Source organism: Falco cherrug, chromosome 7, assembly GCF_023634085.1.
Source record: "Falco cherrug isolate bFalChe1 chromosome 7, bFalChe1.pri, whole genome shotgun sequence".
Classification (NCBI taxonomy): Eukaryota; Metazoa; Chordata; class Aves; order Falconiformes; family Falconidae; genus Falco; species Falco cherrug.
In genome coordinates this window covers 18,708,810-18,731,688 of record NC_073703.1, presented here as the reverse complement: position 1 = coordinate 18,731,688, position 22,879 = coordinate 18,708,810, and the positions used below count along the sequence as shown (strand labels likewise).

Sequence of the window (22,879 nt, the reverse complement as noted above, 5' to 3'; positions counted from 1 at the left end):
AAGTATGTCTGCCCTCACAGAACAGCAGATTATTGAAGAATTCCTGCAGGAGTGGGTAGCCTGGACTTACCTTAACAAACTGCCTAAATGTGGACACAATACAAGGCTGATTTTTTTTTTTCTTCATCAAAATCCCCTCTCCATCTTCAGGCTAACTGCTGACAGGGTCCAGAGGAAGAAAAAAAGTTCCAATAACTCTTGATCAGCCGGAATATTAATCCTGTGGGATCTGGGAATAATTGCAGAGTTACAAATTGAACAAGGACTCACACTTGTGGTCATTAAGGTTATAAAATCCCATTTGTATCGCTACAAAAATGAGTTGTTATAATTAACTTGTAATAGCCTTCACTTTCCAGGGGGATTAAAATCTATTCTGCCTTCATCATCCCTAAGGCATGAAACCCATTTATAGCAAAGATTATCAAATGGACAGATGCCTGTCAAATATTTCAGAACCAGACTTAGTAAGACCTGCGGGCTTGATCACCTATTTCTCCTCAGAGCTCTTTCTTTTATCTGCTAGCTTTCACCATTGGATTCTACAGAGAGAAACTCAGCTCAGCATCCTGTAACTCTCAAGCTCTCTTTTTTGGGCATTACAGCTAGCATGAAAATTTTAACCTGCTAACACAGGCTGAAACACCTTGATGCATATCAAACTGTATTCAGTAGTCATAGGTCCCCTTACATGCAATATACAAACCAATATATATCGTACAATTCTTGTCTTGAGCAGTATTTCATCTTTCACTGGCCAATACATCTTTGCCGCATTTGGAGCTACTGTGGTTTACAGTTACTCTTTTGAAGTGACATAACACATACAGCTATCTAAATGTCCAGCTTGGTTTAGCCACAAGCATCATATCACTTCTCAAATCAAACCCATCGATACAACTGTTTGCTGCCACTTAACACTCTTGATACATGGATAATATAGGATTACTACAGAAACTCAGAGCCTCTCCTGCTGATCTAACATATACAAATTTATAATTAGAAATTTTCACACCAGGAGTTTGAAATGCAAATATACATTTTATTTTGCAAAGCCCTCGGTACCCATTTTATGCAGTTATTTCAGTTATGGTTAAATTGCATAAAAAAAGAAATTCCTGGAGTTACTTGCAATAATGGATTGATTCCATCGTTACTCATAATGGAGAGTTACAGACTATAATTGCAATTAATGTTTCTTTTAAAGTTTTCTGCTTTTAATTGTTGTCCTACTTCCTACTTAAAGTCCACCTTCCTGCTGAGATTCTCAAAGTACTTTTTAACTATCTATCAATAAAGCCACAAAATGCTAGATAGCTCAATGAATAACACAATGCAATGTGCACTACCATTTTCTCTGAAAGAGACAGAAAGGAAAAAAGAAAATGGATTACTTACTCAAAACCGCATCTGGGCAAGAACATAGAGCAAGTCCATCAAAGCCAATCAGGTAATAATAATAGTAAGAGGTTTCTGCCATGTACTTTTATGCATATATATGCATGCCAGTGTATTTCACACAGTTTGTGCACCTAACAGAAAAAAAAGGATTACACCTGGTAGCTGTGATTTTCAGACTCACAATGTCAAAATGCAATTAATAGTGAAATAAAAATTACTGCTAAGATTTTAAAGGCAGCTGCAAAGCCCTGGAAGGTCATGTATTTCAGGAAAGATATCTATTTTTAGCTTTATTTGGGAAGGCTTTTGATGAGCATGTCTATAAGTCATAATATTTACACAGCTATAGTCATGGCTTTTATTTTATTAAATAAAAAATAAAAGCTTGGATTTTACTAAAATGAACTGAGAGATATGAAATACATCAAGGCAAATATAGGACAGTTTCTTCTACCATGAATATATGGCCACATATGAATGAAAAAAATAGCATTGTCATTTTTCAATCACAGATTTTTAGTGATTTAGATAGGATCACTTCAGATTTTGCTGAAGCTTACAGGGCATCAACTCAGTTCTGATTCAGCAGAAAAAGTACCACCTCTTGATTCATCTTCACTATTTCCTCTTTCAGATAAGTCTCCCATCCAGTTAACAACTGGGTCACAGCCCACAGCAATGTGGCCCAAGACACACGTGCAGTGCCAGAAGCCTGTCATTCATTCTTCACCAGCAGGTTTTGGTTTAGTCAGTCCATGCAAGCAGGACAGTTCAGCATAAATATCATGTAAAAGTAATGCAGCACAGGAGGAGCAGCATTGTTCACGTAGGGGTGTGACTTGACCAGGTCACATAATTGAACTGATTAAGGTGGGTAGGGAAGTAGAAAACAGGCACACCCCATCATGAGCACCACAGTTACATTGTTAGGTAGCTGTATTTAAAATCCTATTTTACTCCCTGGAGATAATATCAAAGGATAAATTTCTTCCAAAAGTCTGGTATCGGTATTGCATTGTGGTAGGAAAAAAGGAAACTTTAGAGGCAGAAACAAATTCTGGCCTGAAAGTTCTTCTATAAGTGTAAGGAATGTACATATTTCAGGGAATGGGAGCATTAAGGACAGGAAATCACTGTATCTGACTGACTTCTTTTACCTTACAAAGGGGAAGAAGAGACATATTTCATCTTTACTTCCCCACAGGAAAGGAAACACAGAAGAGGAAGAAGGGGAAGAACTATATTCTGCTTCCTCTATTTTATGATAGAAGGCCAGAACAGCAAGTAGTGGACTTCAGCTCTGCTTCAGGGCAGAGGATGATGGTACGTTTTTCTAACTAACAAAGGAACCAGGTACATGTCTAGAACACCTGCACAGATGCTACAGAAGTTCCTGGTTGTCTGGCTTCCCCATTGATTTAGATCCAGTTTCAGACCTCCATGTTCCCCATCTCAGAATGATACATATGGGAATTTATCAGTTCTTACTGACTCTCCCAGCCCATTGCCTGTTTGCACACATAGCTGGGACAGGGAGCTGTGCATAAAAGTTGTGAAGTACAAGCGGAAGATCTGGTTCTATTATTTATTTTCTTTCTAGATACTAAAAAGCAGTTTATCAGAAGTCATATAAAAAGAAAATAAGGTGGAAGGGGAGGTATTTTAACCTTAAAATATCAGGTCATACTGAACCTTTGGTATCAGAGGACTTTAATCAGGAAAACTTGATTAGTTTTCAGTCCCTCCAGCTCCAAAAAATGTTCTAGTAGACCTATCTGTATCTACAAGATAATGAAATTTTCTTATCCTGTCACCAAGAGTTGTCTCATTTCCTCTTGCATGAGTCATTACAATAATAGAAAAAGAAGTAAAGTTATAATCAATACAGTAGATGTTGTTATGCCTAACTGAAGTAAAGTTACTAGGAGGAAGCGTAGGGAGGACTAAATAGTTAAGAGTACTTACTAACAGCTCAACCGCAATGACTAAATATTACTCAGGGAAATGACCCTCCAACAAAGACCCAGTCCTACGAAGGAAATGGATTAACACACTTAAGCACTTAAATACCTCCAGTGTGTCATCCTTCAGGCTACCTCAGCCCAGGAGGAGTTTGCTTTTCCTTCATCTGCATATGGTGCATCATCCAGTTAGCAAGAATGCAGTTGAGAGTTGCATGGTTCTGGGTCCTGATCACAGAGCAAGAGATCTGAGCTATTCCAGGAAGGCACTTTCAAGAAATATTACAGACTTTGAAATAGATCAAACCGACATCAGTGACTTGGACCAACAGAGCAGGATTTCCTGACATTCTGCCTGCTTGACGATAATGTGAAATCTAAATAGACCTGCAGATTGAGTGACAAAGGCTAGTCTACAAAAGGATATAAACCAATTTGCAAGATCACTCATAATTCAGAAATTAAAGTTTATACTATGAAATTAAATTGTTTCTGCAGTGGAACTATTCCCATCAGGTTTCTCCCTCCAGAGAAAACCACAACAAAAAGCAGAGAGTACTTAACCAAAAGGCCTTTGAAATGACTTAAAAGACCCATTCACTTCCATGGGCTCCGTGGACTTATTCCGTAAATGTATTCCAATCAGGAGATTTGGATGGCAGGAGCCTCCATAAAATTCTTCTACTTTCCCTGCATTTCAGAATGTGCCCAAGATTTACTGTACCTAATATAACTACTTGAATCCAAGGGAAATGCAGAAAAAAAATACACAGAAAGCCACGCACAGTGACTATATTATGACAAACTCTTTGCGGGCTCTGGGGAAGGCTGGTTCTCTTTTGTATCACTCAACTCCTTTTTCTCTTTTTCTGTTTAGATGCCTGCCCTATTTCTAGTGCTTCTGACATGCCTTTGTAAAAGATTTCAAACCATGTCTGTTGATGAAGTCTTTAGCTGCCTGAATTAATTTTAATAATATATTTTGTAGGCATAGATATATATTTTGTAGATATTTAATAATATATTTTGTAGATATCGATTTCTAAAAGGCATCATTAGCATTAAATTGAAAATTTAATTTCCATGAAAGATTAACTGCTATTCTTTCTCTTTCTCCTAACTTCACCATGCTAAGGCCTTTTTGCTGCATTTCTGGCCTACCCAGGCTACTCCTTTGAGAAGTTTACTATAGGTTATTTTATAAGTATAATTATAATTATATTTATATTATTTATTTATTATAGATTCCCACCTCTGGAAATCTTTGGGAGTAGTTATCTGAGAGTTTGACAAGCTACCAGAGCAGTTGGACTGAGTAATTCATGGGGTTCTATTAGGCCTCCTTGAGCTGGCCTAATAGGGGATATACTCTATAGCTCACTTGGGCAGAATCTCATCTTCACCTGGCAGGGGGAAACAGAAATGGCATATGTCAAGAGATGTATTTAAATTCTTCCTGTTGCAGGTCTGGGTTTTGCCTAAGTATTTCAGCATGGACAGCAAGCACTATAGGGCTGCTACATTTATTCCAAAATGCAGCTTCTGCAAGGGGTGTTCTTTTCCCATTACCTTTGTCTAAGTATAACTCCCAGAGTTTTTTTTAAATGCACATATAGTCACATGCAAGACAGCTGATTAACATTGAATTTTAGTTATCACAACTTAATCTTGCTGATTTTAGACCAGCAGTGTTCTTCTAATGTAAGCAGAGCAAGCAGATATAAGAGGGGTATGGAGAGTAATGAATGCTTAGAACAGACCTGTCTGGAACACCTATTTTCCCTGCTGCAGAACAAGAACAGAAAGACACACACACACAAAAAAAAAAAAAAAAAAAAAAAAAAAAATCACTGAAGGACAATTGCCCTACTTCTGCTCTCATTTTCACTAGCATCTGTCTGATAAAACCTGAGAAGTAAATGGTGGTGCTCTGGATATTAATGTGGGTTAATAGAAGTAAAGTAGTACAAATTAAATATCTTATTGCTTTTTATAATTAACCTGGAGACCTATTGCTGCCACAGGTGACTGAACAAAGAAGTCACTAGTACTGAAGGAAGATACACGTACAGATATGTATACACAGGATCAGGTTTAGGTCAGACAAAATGGTGAGCTAGCTAGCATGAAGCCAGCCAGAGCTATCCATCAGGCTTATCCCATGGCTGGCAATGGTCAGAGAGAGACTGACAGCAGTCTACTGGGACACAACTGACACTAGATATGGGAGGAAGGAAAGGAGGGGATCTGCCTTCCTGTGGGGCCCTGGGAATTGCCCACTGTTGAAAACAGGATGTTAGACCATCACTCTGCCCCTGGAAATTTCTATATTCCTAGCCTTTAGAGAAATATTTACCAAATGATTAATACGGTAACACAAGGCCCAATCCTCCTAAAATCAACAGCAAAATTCCCAGTAATTTCTACAAATGTTGCACAGAGGCTCTAATATATTAAAACATTAATAGCATGCACTACATAACAACCATCAAGTGTTTTCAATTTCATTTTCTAGCTTGTTTTATTTGAGTAAACCATTTGGGGGAGTAACAAACACTTTAGTCGGCTGTCCTATGACACACAGTGTGCTTTTGCTAAAGCATTAGAATGAAAATACACCAAAATATTCTGACAGCAGACAGGCTAGCAAGCTCTTGAGGAGTTTTGATACATTTCCCACTTCTCCTCATATGACTGGAGTTATGGAGTCTCTATAAATTTTGTGGTTCTCCTGTATTAATATACATGCTTAGTATTTTGATTAACAAGAGAGAGAAAATACTTAAGACAAAAAGATCCCATAGAATTTAAACATCCAACAAAAGCCAATGAAATGCCCTCCAGAATTGTATTCCTGCTGAGCATTTCTGTCCCTGTCCTTAGGGAGACTATGTCGAAGCAGATTTCTCAATAGAATATTGTTTTCCTTTCCTTTCCTTAGCTTATGCAAGGGACAGTGGCCAATGTGGGCATAAACTGCAACAGAAGATGAGTATAACTAGGACACTTTCTGGGTCCTACCCAACTGCCCAAATCCTCTTGTTTAACAATACCTTTTCTGCATAAATCTGCTGTAACAATAAACAGGATCTCACTCTCAGAGTTGGAATCATTTCAGTATAACGGTGATTCTCTTAACAATGGAAGGATCTAGGAAAATAATGTTGCAACATATTTGGGTATTTGGCTGAAGTTTTGACTCTGATGGGAACCTGACATTAACTTCTACATCTCTAGGTTGGGTTTTCAGTACAGGACAACCACACAACCACACATACAGATGAACACTGGCATTAAGAATACCTGCAATAAGGCAGGATTTTTTTGCATGCTTGCTGCTGGCCTACGTCCACAGATTTCTTGAGTGTGTATTGTCAACCACATAGCTTTAAGATTGTTTGGAATCTCTTTCTGTATTGCCAAATAGCACTGCTGGCATAGTTCAAATGTCTTTTTTTTTTATTCCCCCATCCACAGAACCTGTACAATTTCTTCAGTTTTTAACCTTTTGTGGGTGATATTGTTTATTAATTTTCTGCAGGTGTTTGGCGTAGTTTCCACAGATCCCATCAAATTCTCTGGAAAGTTTTCAGTCTGTGGTTAGATTGCTCTTTGTCTGACAGTACCAGAAATAGCTGCAATATAGAGGCCAGATTCCTTGGCTACCTTTAAGTTAGCATGTTTGGGTACCAGCAACCATTTTGCAATAGCAACACAAATGTTATAATTCAGTGACTTACCCTGTTATGCAGATATAACTCGAATTCCAGTGTTTCTGTAGCCACATATGGTCTAGACACTTATAATTGCTTTGGCCAAATTTTTAGCTGTCTTTGGTAAATATAATCTCATCTTTTTAAAATAAAACCTTCCAAAAAGATTAGGGTTTTTTTTGTGTAGAAATTCTGAGGTTCCCCTTGGGCTAAACCAGTTTGATTTTGTACAGAGCTCAGTGATACAAAGTGAGGAACCTGTTCAAGTAAAAATTGTGGTCTTGCTAACCTATAAAATTTTACAGATTCCTGATGATATGACTAGTGTAGGCCATCAGCAAATAAACCACAAGCATTTCACCACAGTTCATTCTGTCCTGTGTGAGTTCTGGAAAAGTGGGCCCAACATGGTGAAATGGTTACTGCTCAAAATTCACTATTCTACAGATGTCATATTCATCATGTCGCAAACAGTATCTTTGCAAGTGGGCTGTCTGCTGGCGATCCATACTCCACTAAGCAAACATCAAACAGATTGTGTTTTCAGTGAAAGAGAGATATACTAGGATCTTACCAAGTCAGATGGAAAAAAAGGGAAACTTCTGAGAAAGATCACAACAAGAAGTGTAAACACTCCAGTCCCCTAACGAAAGCACGAATATACCTGCTTATACTGTTCTTATACTGCTGACATCTTCCTAGGTCAGTGCCTCAAGTTAGGTGGAATGAACCCAGGTCTAAAGTGGTGCTGAAAATCATTTGTTTGAGAATACACTGAAATGTTGAGGTAAAAGACAAATAGGTTTCCAATAAATTCTTTCTGTCAAGTCATAGTCCAGCCATAGTCACGAACTACCTCATACTGGCTCCCAGATCACCACTCAGTATTATGCAGAGTAGTACAAATGCCCAGACCACACCAGAACTGCTGTCTCTCTTCTCTGCCAGTGGCCAGAATTTCCTGTTTCAGAAAGTTATGTAAGAACTTCACAGGAGATAAACGTTAATTATCTTCCCACTCCCTCCAAATATCTCCCTGGATGTCTAATTATTAGGGACTGGTTTACTTCCTGAACTGTAGGTTTAGTAAATCCTGCTGACACATTTTCATGAATAATAGGTATTCTTACCAGCTATGAACTTTTGTTTCTTGCAATTACCACCATCAGCACCAGCACCAGAGAATTTTGATTCTCCTTGCTCCATTCTAATGATCGTCTCCTTGTTACAGTGTTACAAAGCAGTACAGAGTAGATGTTATCTGTGCTGTTTCTGTCCTTCATAAATTTCTCCAGACTCAGAACCAGTTTTCTGTCCTCTTAGAGTCATACAATAGTATTCAAGGACTTCTTACAGCAGTGGAATTTTTACAGGAAAGCACCATACCCTTTCTCACATTAGTCACTTCTTGCACCCCAACATCTTGGATGCTATTTTGACTGTGGTTCTATACAGAAAAGGATCTTTGTTGAGCAGTGGGTCAGTTTCTGTAAAGACTACTTCTTGAATGACAACCTGGCTGTTCTGTATTGTATTTCATCGCTGGAGAACTGATATCCAAGGAGGATTAAATAATTTCCTCCATCCTGTAAAGAACTTGTGCTCTGGCAGGAGCTCAATCTCAAGATTCTAAAACTTCAAGGTACCCTTTAGCTTGACAGTCTCTCTTTTAGGTTGGTTTATATACGAACCCTCTTTGCAGAGGGAGCATCATGACTGGCTCCACAGCAGTTGCTGCCTAGGAAAGCAAAACAAAAGGTGCACTATTAGGGCATAATTAACACAAGTCAACAGGAATGGTGCAACACCTCAGCTGCAATGACAGCCATAGGACTCCCTGGCTGCTTAGCAGTGCGGAGGGATGAATTTTGCAGTCCTCACTATATTGCCACCAGCACTGCCTGCAGCACTGCTGCCCGCTCGCGCTCTGCTGCTGCCTGTGGGGTGCCCTCCTCGGGGTGGCTTTGTCGAGCAGAATGACTTACCTGAGGCAGCTTAGTCATGACTGCAGTTCCCACGTTTAAGACTTTCAAATGTTTCCTGTGGAAAAATAGTCCTTTTCTCTTCAGAAAACTTGCATCAACTTTCCCTTTTTATGGCCTTTTTTTGTGGTTTTTTTTTTCTCAAGAGCCAGAAATGCAAGCTCTGCTAAGCACTGAAAGTTTCAGAGGAGCAGCAAAGTTAACAGATATCAATCTCCCTTTTCCCCTCCATATTACTTCTAAACTTGTAAAAATTAGAAAGGTGATGGGAACAATTATGCTGACTAGACAAAGTGCCAATCAAAGTTAAAATGTGCTGCTTTTAGCTGATTCTCTGCACTCAGTTGCAGAGCATCCTCCAAGGGCCTCCCAGCTGATCTGGCAGCCACGCATACTAGTAACTGAGGTCAGCAGCATGTCACTGCATGTATGCTTCAGTGAAGTCTCACTGCAGTGTGCGGTGGCTGTGGCTGGCTGGTCTCTTTATATTCTTAAGAAAAGCTAAAATGATGAGACTTAGAAAAGTTTGTGGAATCAAAGCTCAATTACTGGATATCTGATGCTCTAGGCTTGGCAGGTATATGAGGTACAGGTCTGTTTATTCACTCAGTGTGGAGACCGACTCTTTCAAGGAGTGACTTATCCTGTGCACTGGTGGTAAGCTTGACACCGTACAGAACAGATGTAGGTAGACTCCCCACCCCACTGAGTTTCCAGGCATTCAATTCCCTCCTGCCACCTGCACTGCCAATGTCATTCAGTTGATGGCACACTGACATCTACAGATGCTGCAGTTTATGCACAGGCTCCTGAGGCTTGTGGCCTCCCACTTTTGAGAGTCATAAGCACTTGCCTCTCCTGGAAACAGCACTGTGAAGCTTTTACTTTACAGGAAGCAAAAGCCCTCCAAGTGAATACAAAAGCAACATGAAGGACTCTAGCTTACCGGGTAGGGATTTCCCAATGGCACTACAGCTCATTTTCTCAGTAGAGAAGCCAGCAACAGCAGTAAAGGCAGAAGAGGAAAGAAGGTTGATGAAGTAGGCTGCAGTTTTCCTTCTGCCATCCCCACTCCATACCAGTAGTACCAGTGTGGTACATGCATACAGGAGGCTTATTGTGCACACACCTACAAAGATTCCTTCCCCCTCATACAGCTAGCATCTGTAGTAGCCCTATTTCTTACTCATTCTTTTATCTTCTCTGCTTATCCCACAATACTTACTAAATTTACTCCATCTGAAAATTTTCCTAGCCAAAGAATGCCAGGCATACCGAAGAAATGAATTCTCTTGAGCTCTATAGGAGGCCCAGACTGCCCTTGGACGTCCTGACAAATATTTAGCCTTATGCAGTATCACATACAGTGCCACACAGACCATGGTCTTCTATTGTGACTCTTAGTAATGCTTAAGAAGTTAATGGCTGGGAGACACATTTTGATCTGAATTGTGAATTTGATCTTATCTTTAAAATAGCTGGATACCACTCACAATATGTACTGAAACAGCAAGGCACAGTGAGCTGGGTTTAAAGTAAACACAGCCCAATTCAGGAAGCTTCCTTTCGCTGCTTGGCTGATGTTACAGCTTTTCCATGCTTTTATTTGACTTTATTTTTTCCTTCCCTCTTTTCATAGCTGTTCTTACCTGTTACACAACAAACCATTTTCTTATTTGAAGAAAAACAAATTCGAAACTCCCTGTAAAACAAGGAAATTTAGTATCCAGGCTGTTGTTCTGCAGCAGACACTCCACAGAGCCAGCACAAGACCTTCAATCTCAGACATGTGGCAGGGAAAACAGCCCCCCACTTGGAAAGCACTGCAGTGTGTCACAGACTGCAGGGCAAAAGGGCGAAACGCCACACAGAAAGCAGATATACTGAAAAAACAGATCCTTGGCATTTCCTCCTAACAGTTTTATCCAGGAATTTTCAATGCAGAAAAAGTATCAAGTCTTCAAGGTCTAGTTTTGAGCTCCATATTTTAGGCATGTTGACAAAAGCACGAGGAGGCCAAGGACTGAAGCAGCAGCTCAAACAGATTAGAAACCAGAATCCTCCTGTTCCCAGTGCTCTATCTCCAACTATTAGACCACCCTGTCTTCTCTGGATGGTTCAGCTTCCTTTGTTTTCCTTTTGGTAAAGTGTTTAAAAGACAAATTAAGAGGCTTGTTGGGACTCTATTGAAAAGCTCTTTCACACAGCAGATACTCAAGAAAATGCCAGAACTCTGATGAAGGTGATCTGTACTGAGAAGGATTTACAGTAACCACAGTGTGACTGTAGCCACTGAATTTGTATATCAATTTTAAACAGTTGGGATTACGTTTTCAGGCAGACACCAAATCAGCTGATAAAGCACTTGCAGCAATGCACACCATCTCTCTCTGCCTTCACAGTGTGTGTGCACACGTGTATTTGCTCTTGCCTGCTCTAGTCATGAATACACAAGTTCTTTTTCCTTAAATAGTATTTGCTGTATTTTAACCAAAAGACCTGAAGAACAACATTAAAAGTATACCAATCTCAATCTCATCTGTAGTACATAAATGTATAGCCTCTGCCACGTCAAGTTCCAGGTCTCAGTGTTTACCTCCCAGGAAAATAAAGGCCAGGCTGGGCTGAGAATAGCCAGCTCTCTGGGTGTGAGAGGTAAACTTGTAGTCAGAAGCTCAGCTCTCCTATGCCCAGTGGAACTGCTTTCTAGAAAAGTAAATTTCATTTCTGGCAAAGACTGATTTTTCCCAGGGATGAGTCTCAGATAGTCTTATCTGTCTTTCCACTCCAAGGGCAGCAATGTTTTCTTTCTCTCCCACAAAAAAACATTGAAGTAAACACATCTTTCACATAATGACAAATCCAAGGGACAACACAGAACTGCACACACAATTTCTTTCTGAAAAAAATATAAGAAAATGTGAGTGACACAAAATAGATGCTTCTGATACTGGCAGGCACTTGGGTATCCAAGGTCTGGAGATGCTGAAAGCATTTCTGCAGAACAGAACTACCCGTGGTGCACAGGGGTACGCAGCTAATCAGCCGCCATTAACACTGCATCCACAGAAATACCAGAAACATATGCTGCTCCTTATTCAGCTCTGTCATTTGTCTCAGCTGAACTCACTTGAGAATCTTTGCTGCAAATACATACAGGAAATAGGCACTTCCTAGCACTACTTTGATATGCTCCCTACCGTTCTCATCTTGAACCTTCACAGTCTTTCCCTGGAAATAAAATCTTACATGCATCTCAGCCCAATTTAGATATCTGTAGGTTTAAGATGGCTTAAGCAACATTCAGTGTCAGGCTCTTTAAGAAGAGTGAAGGTCAAAAATCAAAATTAATCAGAAGTGGATCCTCCATAGATCTTTTTTACTGTGTATATTTTTTCCCTTACTTCGTATCATACTGTTGGAAGGTTTCATCCTAGCCAGACTGCATGCAATCAAAATAAAAGGATTGCTTGTAACTAGTGAAAATAGCTTTGTAACCTAATATATAAAGCATCGTTCAGAAAACCCATTCTGCCAAGTACACAGAAAGCATAGAAAAACTCAGGTTACCTGTAATGAGTCCCTTCTCTGCACTCACATAGAATTGTTCCCAGTTTTCCTATTGGCAACTTGGAGAGCTTAAACTTTCATCATCCACCTGTGCTCAGACTTTTAGTAAAGTTTTTTTATCGTCTGTTCTTCTGCTAACGGCATGAAGCTTCAGGATCTGAGTAAACCAGCAAATTGTTATTAGAAGTGAAGAAAAGATCAAATGTTCCCTCTTACATAAGGCATACAGTCTCTGCTGGCCTCACATGAGGTTCGCTGGTACTAGCCATTAAAAGGCTGTCACACTTCTGCTGAGACAGGTGAGCCCAATTCACTACTGCACTTGACCTTGTCTGTTGAACTTCATTCCCTTCTTCTTACTCTTTCCTTTCTTACATGTTAAAAGAAAAACCTGTAATACAAAAAAAGCCCTTTCTATTCATTTCTATACCTTTTTCTCAATAGCCCAACACTCAAATAAATTTTAAAATAACAATTAAATTTTCCCCAGTATGATGCAGTAGGGTCAGGGTTAAATATGTGACCTAATCAGTACCTTATGCAAAAAGGAACAAATTAGACATGTTATAAACCCTGACAGTCTCTAAAGGATGCTTTTTCAGCATCTTTGAATGGTTTTCTTTGAACATTTGGCAATGTTACTTGACAACTGCAGCTAGTGGAAATTAAGCAGCTAAAATGTATAGGGTAGGAAGCTCCAGTAAGCTAAAAGCATCAACATTTAATTACTGAAATATGCTGCCTGATCCAGAAAAGGCCTAAAAGCTGAAGCTATTGCACTGCATAGCTCACTCAGCAAAGCACACAGCTGGTCTGTAAAAGTTAAGAAATTCACATGGCTTCTGGAATAGTTTAGAAAATTGGCTATAAATCAGAACAGATTATTTAATTAGGAAAAATGAAAGAATTAAGTTGAGAAGAATAAAGACAAATCAGAGGAATGCACAGATTAATCAACAAGTTATAGTTTCATCACCAAGAGATGACCTTGTGGGGGAAACCTGCCTGGTGACTGAACAGTAAAAAGCAACTGACAATGCTGAACTAAGAAAGTATTTGCATAGTATAGGGTTTTCCTTAAATAAAGTGCAGTGCAGGGAAGCAGGTACAGGCAACAGCAAGACAATGACTTTTCCTTTTTCTTTCTCCATGCACTGAAAAGAGATATGATGTCTGAAAGACCTTAATGCTTTTATGAAAAGAGATGCCTTCCAAACTCAAGGGCATTGAACTCCATTATATGTGATATCCTTGATTTTATTACTTGGACAGTAAGTGAAGAGTCTATGTAGGACATGAGAATTTTGTTTGCTTCTTTTACATTTACACATTTAGCATTGTATAGCAATTGCCATATCTTGGAGCACTGGCCAAATGTTAGTGATCTAAAACATCAGAACACTCTTGTAGAAGTCAACTTGTATTCTGTCTACAAAAGTAGGCTCGGAAAACCAAAGGATCTGCCAGAGCATAACAGATGGGTGAAAATGCTCAAAATAAAACTTGAAATTGATTCTCAAACCCAGAAATTATAAATGACAATGTAAGTCCTCTTAAGGCACAAGTTGACCAAAAATTAATAATGCCATATTCAACACAGCTGTTTGACGAACGTGTATATTTAGGCAGAATAGAATTTTAATGATCAGAAACATTGGGTTTGTGGAAAATCTCTCACCACATAAAAATGGTCAAAACCTCAGAAAGGTCAAAATCACAGAAAGGACCAAAAGTTCATTGTTCATCATAGAATACTTACACTGAGAGTAGCATCCACTATATAAGCCATCAGGTTAGGCACATATCAAAAGTGATTTAGCTTGGGTCTGCTTGTTTATGAGATTATTATGGTATCATTGAAGAAAACTGAAGGTCTCTACAGCTCAGAATTCAAGCCATGTCTCTGTAATATACCAGGAACACCGATATTTGTACAAACTTCTGAGGACTGAATGTCTCACAGCCATGTTTCTTCACATGTTCTCTCTCTTGCTTGCTTCCTTTTATGGGTCAAGACCTTCTTCTGAAATTCATTTAAAAATAGATTACATGGAAATACCAGGAACATTTTTCTAAAATAAATCTTGACCTAAGATGAGTTTTGATCAAAAACTGCCATGAGACTGAGTGAACAAATCAGACATCCTTAAACTATCGTCAGTGATTTTTTTCTGCAACCAAGATCTACTGTCAATGTTTTTTTTTGGGCAGCCAAGATCTAGACCCTGCCCTCACCACAGCTAGCATGCATTGAGAAACCAAGCTACCGACTGTTTTGTGAATGAGTTGAAATACTCTTTTCAACATCTTAAGATTTATTTTGATTTTAGTCATTTCATTTGAGGACCCTAAGAGGAAATGCCATTTCCAAGTCTAAATGAACAAACTAAAGTCCAGTTCTTTTTATGAAGACACGGAAAGCAGGGGAAGGGGAGGGAGGAAGGTCTAATAAGTGGGATGTCTCCCACCAGGAGTCCACAACAATGCGTCTCCCTCCTCCTAACTTAAAATGAGAAAAGGAGTCTTCTAGATATTACACTTGCCACCTTCTTTACAAGTTAAAAAAAAAGTAACTATCCAAAAAGAAGAAAATGTAGAAACTTCTTCACAGTATATTTCCCAGACAATTATTTTCTTGTTATATGTTAAACACATGCGTCTTCCATATGGAATTTAATTGTCATATCAAGCTATGTGCACATACAAAGTAGAACTGAAGGAGCTGACTGACTTTATTTTAAGTGAATTTTTCTTTTACAGTTCAGTGTAACTGGAGGTAGATGCAATATTAAGTTATTTTCTTCCAGTGGTTTGAAATAATAGTAATCTATGAACATTAGGACAGAGTAGTGGAGATTGGAATCAGTTGTTTAAACTTAAACCTACATAAACATGCAAATGAAACAACAACAACAACATCACAGCAGGTTATATGACGATTGATTGTCAGTACAGCATAGTGCAGATCTTCTTGGAGAAAAGGCTGTTCATGTGTTGTCAAAATAATAAAACTAGTACTGCAAAAAATTTATATGTATGCTACTTGAAAAAATATACAGGATTCAGACACAAAGTATTACAACTATGCCGTTCATATTATTTCCCATATATCTCAAACCATCAAAATCAAGTTGAAGGGAAAGGGCAAGAGTCTGCAATCTGCTGTGCATGAATATACTTCTGATATACTTCTGTGGGCAGGCAGGAGGTTCCATTTCATATAATCACATGAAAATGGACACTGCCATTGTCAGGACTTTTGCCTTAATCAAGCCTATTGCCTCACTTTCAGAGCTGTTAAATTAGTCCTCTTCAGTAGATGCTTTGGTGGGAGTAATGGAAGCTCCCAGCAACTTCAGTTTAAAGTATTTTTTCACAATTACATAACACTATTATTTGGTCCATTCAACAAAGAAGTGCTCACTAACCTGTAACTGGAGACAAATACTAATAATCAGACAGGACTTTGCTGTGGTTTATTAACAAAATTATGTAGTAGTGCCCTTTTCTAGATTTGCAAAGGAGCAAAAACAGTCTGGTGCCATATAAATGCCAAGAACTTATTTTTATCAATAAAGAGGAAAACCCTTTTAAAATAAAATCTGTGGTGCTTTTTTAAAAAAAAAAACTCTGACAAAATTTGTTGAACAGATGGATCATTCAAAATGCAGATACTTCTATAAACTAAAACACTAATATATAGCTGCACATATGACCATACATTGCAGTCTATCACAGACAGATGCTCAAGAACAGCTTAGAAAGAAAAAACAGTTTACGTGTTCTGTGTTTCCTTGGTGCAATTTCTTGACAGGTGCATAAAAATTTGGCATTAACTAAATCAACAGATTTAAGCAAGTACTAATTCAAAGACCACAAGTAATTTTAGTGGAACACGTGAGACTCCTTAGCGGCTTTAAGATAAGCCTATCCTGATGCCCTCAAATCAGTAGACCTATAATGTTCTGCCTCTGGCAGTATGGAGTCCATTTCAGGAAATTAAAGATGCCAAGTAATAACTGACCTCTTTCTTAGCCTTCCCTACTAAGAACAGAAAGCCTCCTAAATGAAGTTTACAAGAAAGCTGTAGGCAAGTCTCACTCATCACACAGATGTGATAGTCCTTTTAAAGTCAACAGGCAGGATTAACCTTTGATCCCTAATATACAGAATACATACAATGGAACTTTCACCCGTCTTAGAATGGGAATTGTACTTCCTGGCTAACAAACTGTGAATATGCTCTGTAATGCACAACACGTATTAAATTTCATTTGTCTTCTTCGTTAAAACCCAAATATAGCATTCAGTATGAATTTAAGTACTTAACGTACGAAACTGATTTATATAGTATCTGAAACTTTACAAAATAGTACTAAAGTAGTCAATAAAAAGATCAGGTTTAGAATATTTACATTTTATACATAATTTCCCCCTACTTACAATTATTAAATAATCTTCTGTGGTTTTCCTAGTTTTAGGGAAAAGCTTTTAATAACTACAATCTAATTTTGAATTACTTTCAAATGGCTTTTTACTTGAACAGAATTTCAGCAAAATGACATCTCCAATGTGAAACATTAGCCCTAGGTTTTCAGTAGCAGTTCTCTCTCTCTCTCTCTCTCTCCCCCGCCCCGTGGTCTATAGCTGTTTTATAACGCAATCCTGTTTTCTATAATAAACAGTGGAGATCTACAGAAGAAAATGGCACAGTATGGATGGAAACATTATATTCCCAACACTTAAATCCCTTGATGTCGTTTGGCTTCTAGAATATCCAGTTTCTTGATAATTTATGTTATTCTTCCAGTACTTTCAAGGAATCACAGATTCAATACTTATTTAGATTTTTGTGTCATCATTTCCTGAAGGTACTTCACAAAGACTATCACCATCTGTGCTGAAATCATCATCATCGTCATCATCGTCAGAATCAGCCAACACTTTACTTGGTGACTTCTTCAGTCTACTAAAACAAAAATACATGTCTTTGTTATTAAAACTGCACATCTACATGCAGAACACTTATGCAAAGCTTAAAACATTGACAGGATTTAAATTTTTAAAGGATGTCAAAGAAACTTGTGCTCCAATAGAGGTAGTTTATCACAGACTACATCTTACATGAAAGAAACATGCAAGAGAATGAAGATCAATCTATCATATCTGCAAGCACCTCTAACTGAAGTCACAGAAAGGGGAAACTAAACCTTGCACACCGAGATCTTCAAAGATGGCTGAGGAAAACATCCACAGGATAGCTGTGCTTCTCAGTCATTAGCAGGAATTTTTTATTACTATCAATTATAAGAGTGTCAAGTCCCACCACCTTTTTCCATTTTTTATTCCCTGACTCGATGACTTTAATCAGCAGTCAGATCTTGGAAAGAAGGTTTGGGCACCTAGAGCACCCCGGGAAGAGTTAGAGAACATTTGTAGAGAAAAGAAATGCAGGTCTCCCTCTTAAACTCTGTCTGCTTATGTTAAATTTGAAGTTTGTTAGAGGAAGCCCTCAGTTTATGGACTAAAGGAGCAAGAGATCAATCTTGTGAGTGGGGTGTGGTACATAATTGTAAGGTCTGACAAGTCATCCTACCTTAATTCCTTCTTTGCAGCATTAAGCTGTCCTTGCAATTGTTCATTCACATCTAGTTGTTCTTCCAGTTCTCTCTGAAGTTTCTTTTTAGCACCTTCCAGTCTGTCTATTTCTTCTTCAGCTTCTTCAACTTGACGTTTCATTGCTTTCAAACGCAAACTCAACTGAAATATTTACATGTCAGCTGATTAGACTATTTTAATAAAGGAATTTTATTCTTCCAGCATCTATGAGAGGGAGAATAAAGACACAACTTTGCCAGTGTAGTGACACTGTAATCCTATGCTTCAGAAATATTTGAAAGTCAGCATTAGACTTCAAGAAAAGGGATGGGATTATCATTTTTTAAGAAGAAAAAAATGGCAACAAGCAAACATAGCTTTGGTAGAGTAAGACAGTATTGTGTCATAGCAAGATCCAGCTATCAATAAGGGAAAACTGAGGCTATTAATGTGTCTAAGTTAAGCAACTTTACCAAACAGATACTATAAAGTAAGTTTTAAAAACCCGGAGGATTTTAAAAGATTGTTCCCTTAACAGATGTCTGCAATTTGAAACATACTGTTCATTCTCTAGGCAGAATATTAACCAACTCATGTACTGAAACAAACCATGTTCCAGCAAAGAATCAACAAAGACCAGACAGGAATGTTGGAGAACATTGCTATTAGAGTATCAATGTATGCTTAATACTTATAGCCTATATTTAATAAATAGCTTCTTTCTTTAAACAAAATTTTTTGGTGGCAAAACAATATATTATTTGTTGGTGTATGTATTTATAGGTTCATATGTTGGTGTATATATTTCTAGGATCATATACTGTATGTTATTTGCTTTATTTCTTAAAATGATTATAGCTTGCTTCTGTAAGTGCTTCCTTTTCATAATTTTAGGAACAAGTACGATTTAGTACTAGACAAAAGAACGTGATGACAATGGGAACAGTGAATCTCACTAAATTCATAAACACAGAGTAATCAGTATCTACCTATATTCTTCTTGTATCTTTTATATATGATGATTTATGCTAGTAGGATTAACATCAGATATTTGCCTATCAGTCTTTCCCTCTACCTGGTCCTTTTGATCAGTCAATGAGAGATGTTCATCATCTACTTGCAACATTAACTCCTTCACTTTTCTCTCAAGTCTGCGGTTACTTAGTTGAAAATTAGCTCTATCCCTAGAAAAAACAAAACAAACAAAAGACAGGCTTGTGAAAAAAGGAACTGCAATACTTCCAACCCTGCTGACATAGTTCCTTAGCAATCTTCTAAGAATGAAATAAATACTAATGGCCCTACTTTGATTTACTGATTCCATGCAACACATTAAGAAATTTGTTCAAAAGCATGAACCACTAAGGGGAATTTCTTCTGTCTCCAGAGCAAAATTTAGAAAAAAAAATACATTCTCCCAAGACTAAGCAATGCAGTGAACGTGAAAATAGAAATATTAACTATAGCTAAACACTTCCAAGTGTGTTACTGATATTAGACATTGATAAATAGTGAGGTATGGAACCATGTTAGCATTGTGCTCAATTTTAAATTTACAAGGCAACTTCTAGTGTGTTCAGTCAAAAAGAAAATTTGCAATACTTGTATGAAACAGCAACCATTTTAATTTGGTGCTCATGAGGAAAAAAAAGATAAGCAAGTCAATTGTATTAGACTTAATAGTAGCAAAAGGCCTATTAACAAACATAAACATGCATGTTTTGTTCTTAACATAACTAGTTTCACCTCTCTTCATTTTCAAGTCGTTCTTCTAGCTCTGTGATCCTTGCTTCCATTTGAGCAACAAGTCCCTCTTTACTGGATCGGTAAGAACCCTCTAGGTGAAGAATTCGGCTCTTCAAGTCCTTGTTCTATAGTCGGAACATACTTGATTACTACATACATGCTCACATGGACAAGTATCACCTTAACAGAAAATACATTTCTCCAGGCAAACATATAGTGATCAGTGTACTTTTAATTTATAAATATGGAAAAGGAGAGTCAGTGAGATTTTACTGTTTACTACAAACATCTTCTATTACTGTACTTTATTAAAAAGAATTTAGTGTTAAACTTCATCTAAAGTTTTAGACTTAAAGGGACCCTTGAACTGCAGATGGTTGCAAGCCCCTTCCAACACCATTTTTTAATATGCTAAAATTTTTCAAATAGCATTGGATCTGTCTTATTTTCCACGCAATTCTGTATTCTTCCCCTGTAATTCACTGGTACATGACTAAAACAAGTAGACAAAGAAATTACTTGCAACCAATTCTGCTTAACTATATCAAAGATATTACTGTGGGTTTTTTTTCCCCCTTAACTATCCAATGCTACCCCCACTACACAGTCTAAAAGACTTTGCAAGCTGCTTGATTTGTAAAAGCAAACTTTTTGCTCAGATTTACACTTTCATTTTTGTGAGGCTAGGTGATTTAGGTTTTCAATGGGGACCTAAAAATAAAGTTGCCAGAAAAAAGATTATATAAGGAACAGAAAATAAAGCTCTCTGTTACAGAACTTCAAACCATGATCTCAGATCTCAAACACTAAAAATGCAATGATAGAAATGTCACAACTGAAGTATAAGGATGTACATGGGATATACCAGTAGGTGGCATTCTTTTTTCTCAAACAATCAAGATGGGATTTATTTTACATAATTTAAGGCACAAAATCAGGCGTCTTGTATAAACCTGTTCTCTAAATTCCCATTACAATCTGTTTTGCATTCTTGAGATGGTCAATAGCAAGACTTGCTAAGATTGCTTTCCTCTGGATCTCAGCTTGGGGCTATGACAGTAATCCTGCTTTCAAAGACCACTGAGATGCAAAAAAAAAAAAAATGCTGCAAAAAGCTAGAAAGTATTTTAATGTACTTTCCATCACAGACATTGAAACATATAAGTAATATTCTTTCCTAGACAACAGAAAGTAGCAGTTCTCTATCAAATCTGTATCTTTTCTTTCAGAGGCATGTCATTTCTTCACTTGTTTGCTCCTACAGAAGAAAATACTCAACTAAATTCACAATTGCTTGAAATGACTACCTACCTTCAACAGTGTTCCTGAAGTACTGTTAAGACTTTAAAGAACAACTCCTCCAAAAGTGATCAAAGGATTTATAGCTAAACTGAATAACAATGTCTTTGATATTCTATAGTCTTTTCTGTATATGCGCTTTTAAAAAGTTCCTATATTGATATCTCAGTTTTATTCCAAAACACGCATACCATATCAAGTGTCACATTTCTTATTTTTCATGTCTTTGATCCTCAAATGTATAGACAGAATTTGTGTGGTAGAAAGATGCCTATACTCACTACAACAAAAAAGTCTTATAATATTATATAAACAGATGTATGCACAGTATGAGGGTTTAGTACATGCATTATACATACTGTTACAAACATCAAGCTAAATGTGGGGTACAGAAAGAAAAAATACTAAGAGAAGACTTAATTCAAGATTATAACATTTTCTTTTGAGTATCAGTATTAAGATACTCATGTCTTTTAATCTGTTCTTACTAACGCATAATTCCAGCATCACATTATGGCGGCATAGTACCAGCTACCAAATACTGTACTGCTTAGATGCTTATTTGAACTTCCTAATGAAGGCTGATACCCAGCCTGTTATCTCACTAGTGTGATGATATGCCAGCCTTAATTACCTGTCTTTCCAATGAAATTTTGTCACATTCCAAGTCTTGCTTTATAGCTCTTTCCTGAAGTAGCTCTGTCCTCATTTGTTCAATCTATTACAGAATGAAAAGCCAGAAATTTTAATACGAGATTTAATTTACATTTATCTATACGATACAGTGTGTATGTATATATGTACACATATACATAAAGGACATATTTATGCAATGAGAAAAAGTTTGCTCTTTCTTAGAACTCAAAACGTACATGTGATTGTAATTCTAAACTTCCATCTGAAATCTTGGACAAAATTCTCCACTTCAGGAAGCCTGTGTTATTCCCAGTGCTTATTCTAGGCATTTTCCAGCCAGAATGGGTATTGTTAATGTTCAATGTATATATTCTGTAGCAGGGAACTGAACTCTAAAATGTTGCATGAGAGATGTACCATGAGGCAGGGAACTGAGATCTGAAATCACAGCAGTCTTCAAATACCTTCTATAGTTGTTTTCTTCATACTTAAGCCTGAAGCTCTGAAATGGCACCTTACCTTTAAGCTGCTAACTAGTCTACTTTAAAGTTTCACTTCATTAAACACAAACTGGTAACTGCAGAGAAACACCCAGACCTCAGTGAGACATGCTATAGACAATTGCAGTTTTCTATGTCTGTAAAAATAGTAAAAGCTCTTTTTCAACAGACTCTGACGCATACTGGATATGAACATTGCTCCCCTCCTCCAGTCAATTTTACGTCTGTCATACCAGAAGAGCACCTACTCTTCTGGGTATTATTTTGTTGGTTTTATTAAAACAGAACTTTAGCTACAGTTTCTGTAAATATTTCAGTTGCATATTCAACAACCAAAAGGAAAGTATATTCTCCATCTGTAAGATGTTAAAAACTACCTGGTAGATACAGAATCGAGATAAGAATACAGAATTAGTTTATCTCACTATCGGACTTGACTGGAAAAAAATAATAATTTCTGAGGATCAAAGAGA

At 37.5% G+C, this 22,879-nt stretch overlaps 2 protein-coding genes across 7 annotated transcripts in view; both read right to left on the bottom strand.

The window, feature by feature from the left end:
* MYZAP (myocardial zonula adherens protein) overlaps positions 1 to 5,743 on the bottom strand; it is a 70,664-nt gene extending 64,921 nt beyond the window's left edge. The window contains exons 1-2 of one of the 2 annotated variants that reach the window (XM_027800093.2): positions 1,399 to 5,743; positions 71 to 229 (exon numbers count right to left, since the gene is read on the bottom strand). In XM_027800093.2, the coding sequence (XP_027655894.1) occupies positions 71 to 127 (57 nt within the window). In that variant the 5' untranslated portion in view covers positions 128 to 229; positions 1,399 to 5,743. Of the gene's footprint in view, positions 1 to 70; positions 230 to 1,398 lie in introns of those variants that run through there. The other variant, XM_055716029.1, reaches the window with a different exon arrangement.
* Positions 5,744 to 15,341: 9,598 nt separating this feature from the next.
* Positions 15,342 to 22,879, bottom strand: part of CGNL1 (cingulin like 1) — a 63,908-nt gene continuing 56,370 nt past the window's right edge. For 3 of the 5 annotated variants that reach the window (XM_055715640.1, XM_055715638.1, XM_005435489.4), the window contains exons 15-19: positions 21,905 to 21,988; positions 19,972 to 20,096; positions 19,301 to 19,409; positions 18,224 to 18,387; positions 15,342 to 17,596 (exon numbers count right to left, since the gene is read on the bottom strand). In XM_055715640.1, the coding sequence (XP_055571615.1) occupies positions 17,470 to 17,596; positions 18,224 to 18,387; positions 19,301 to 19,409; positions 19,972 to 20,096; positions 21,905 to 21,988 (609 nt within the window). In that variant the 3' untranslated portion in view covers positions 15,342 to 17,469. Of the gene's footprint in view, positions 17,597 to 18,223; positions 18,388 to 19,214; positions 19,410 to 19,971; positions 20,097 to 21,904; positions 21,989 to 22,879 lie in introns of those variants that run through there. The other 2 variants (XM_055715639.1, XM_055715641.1) reach the window with 2 other exon arrangements.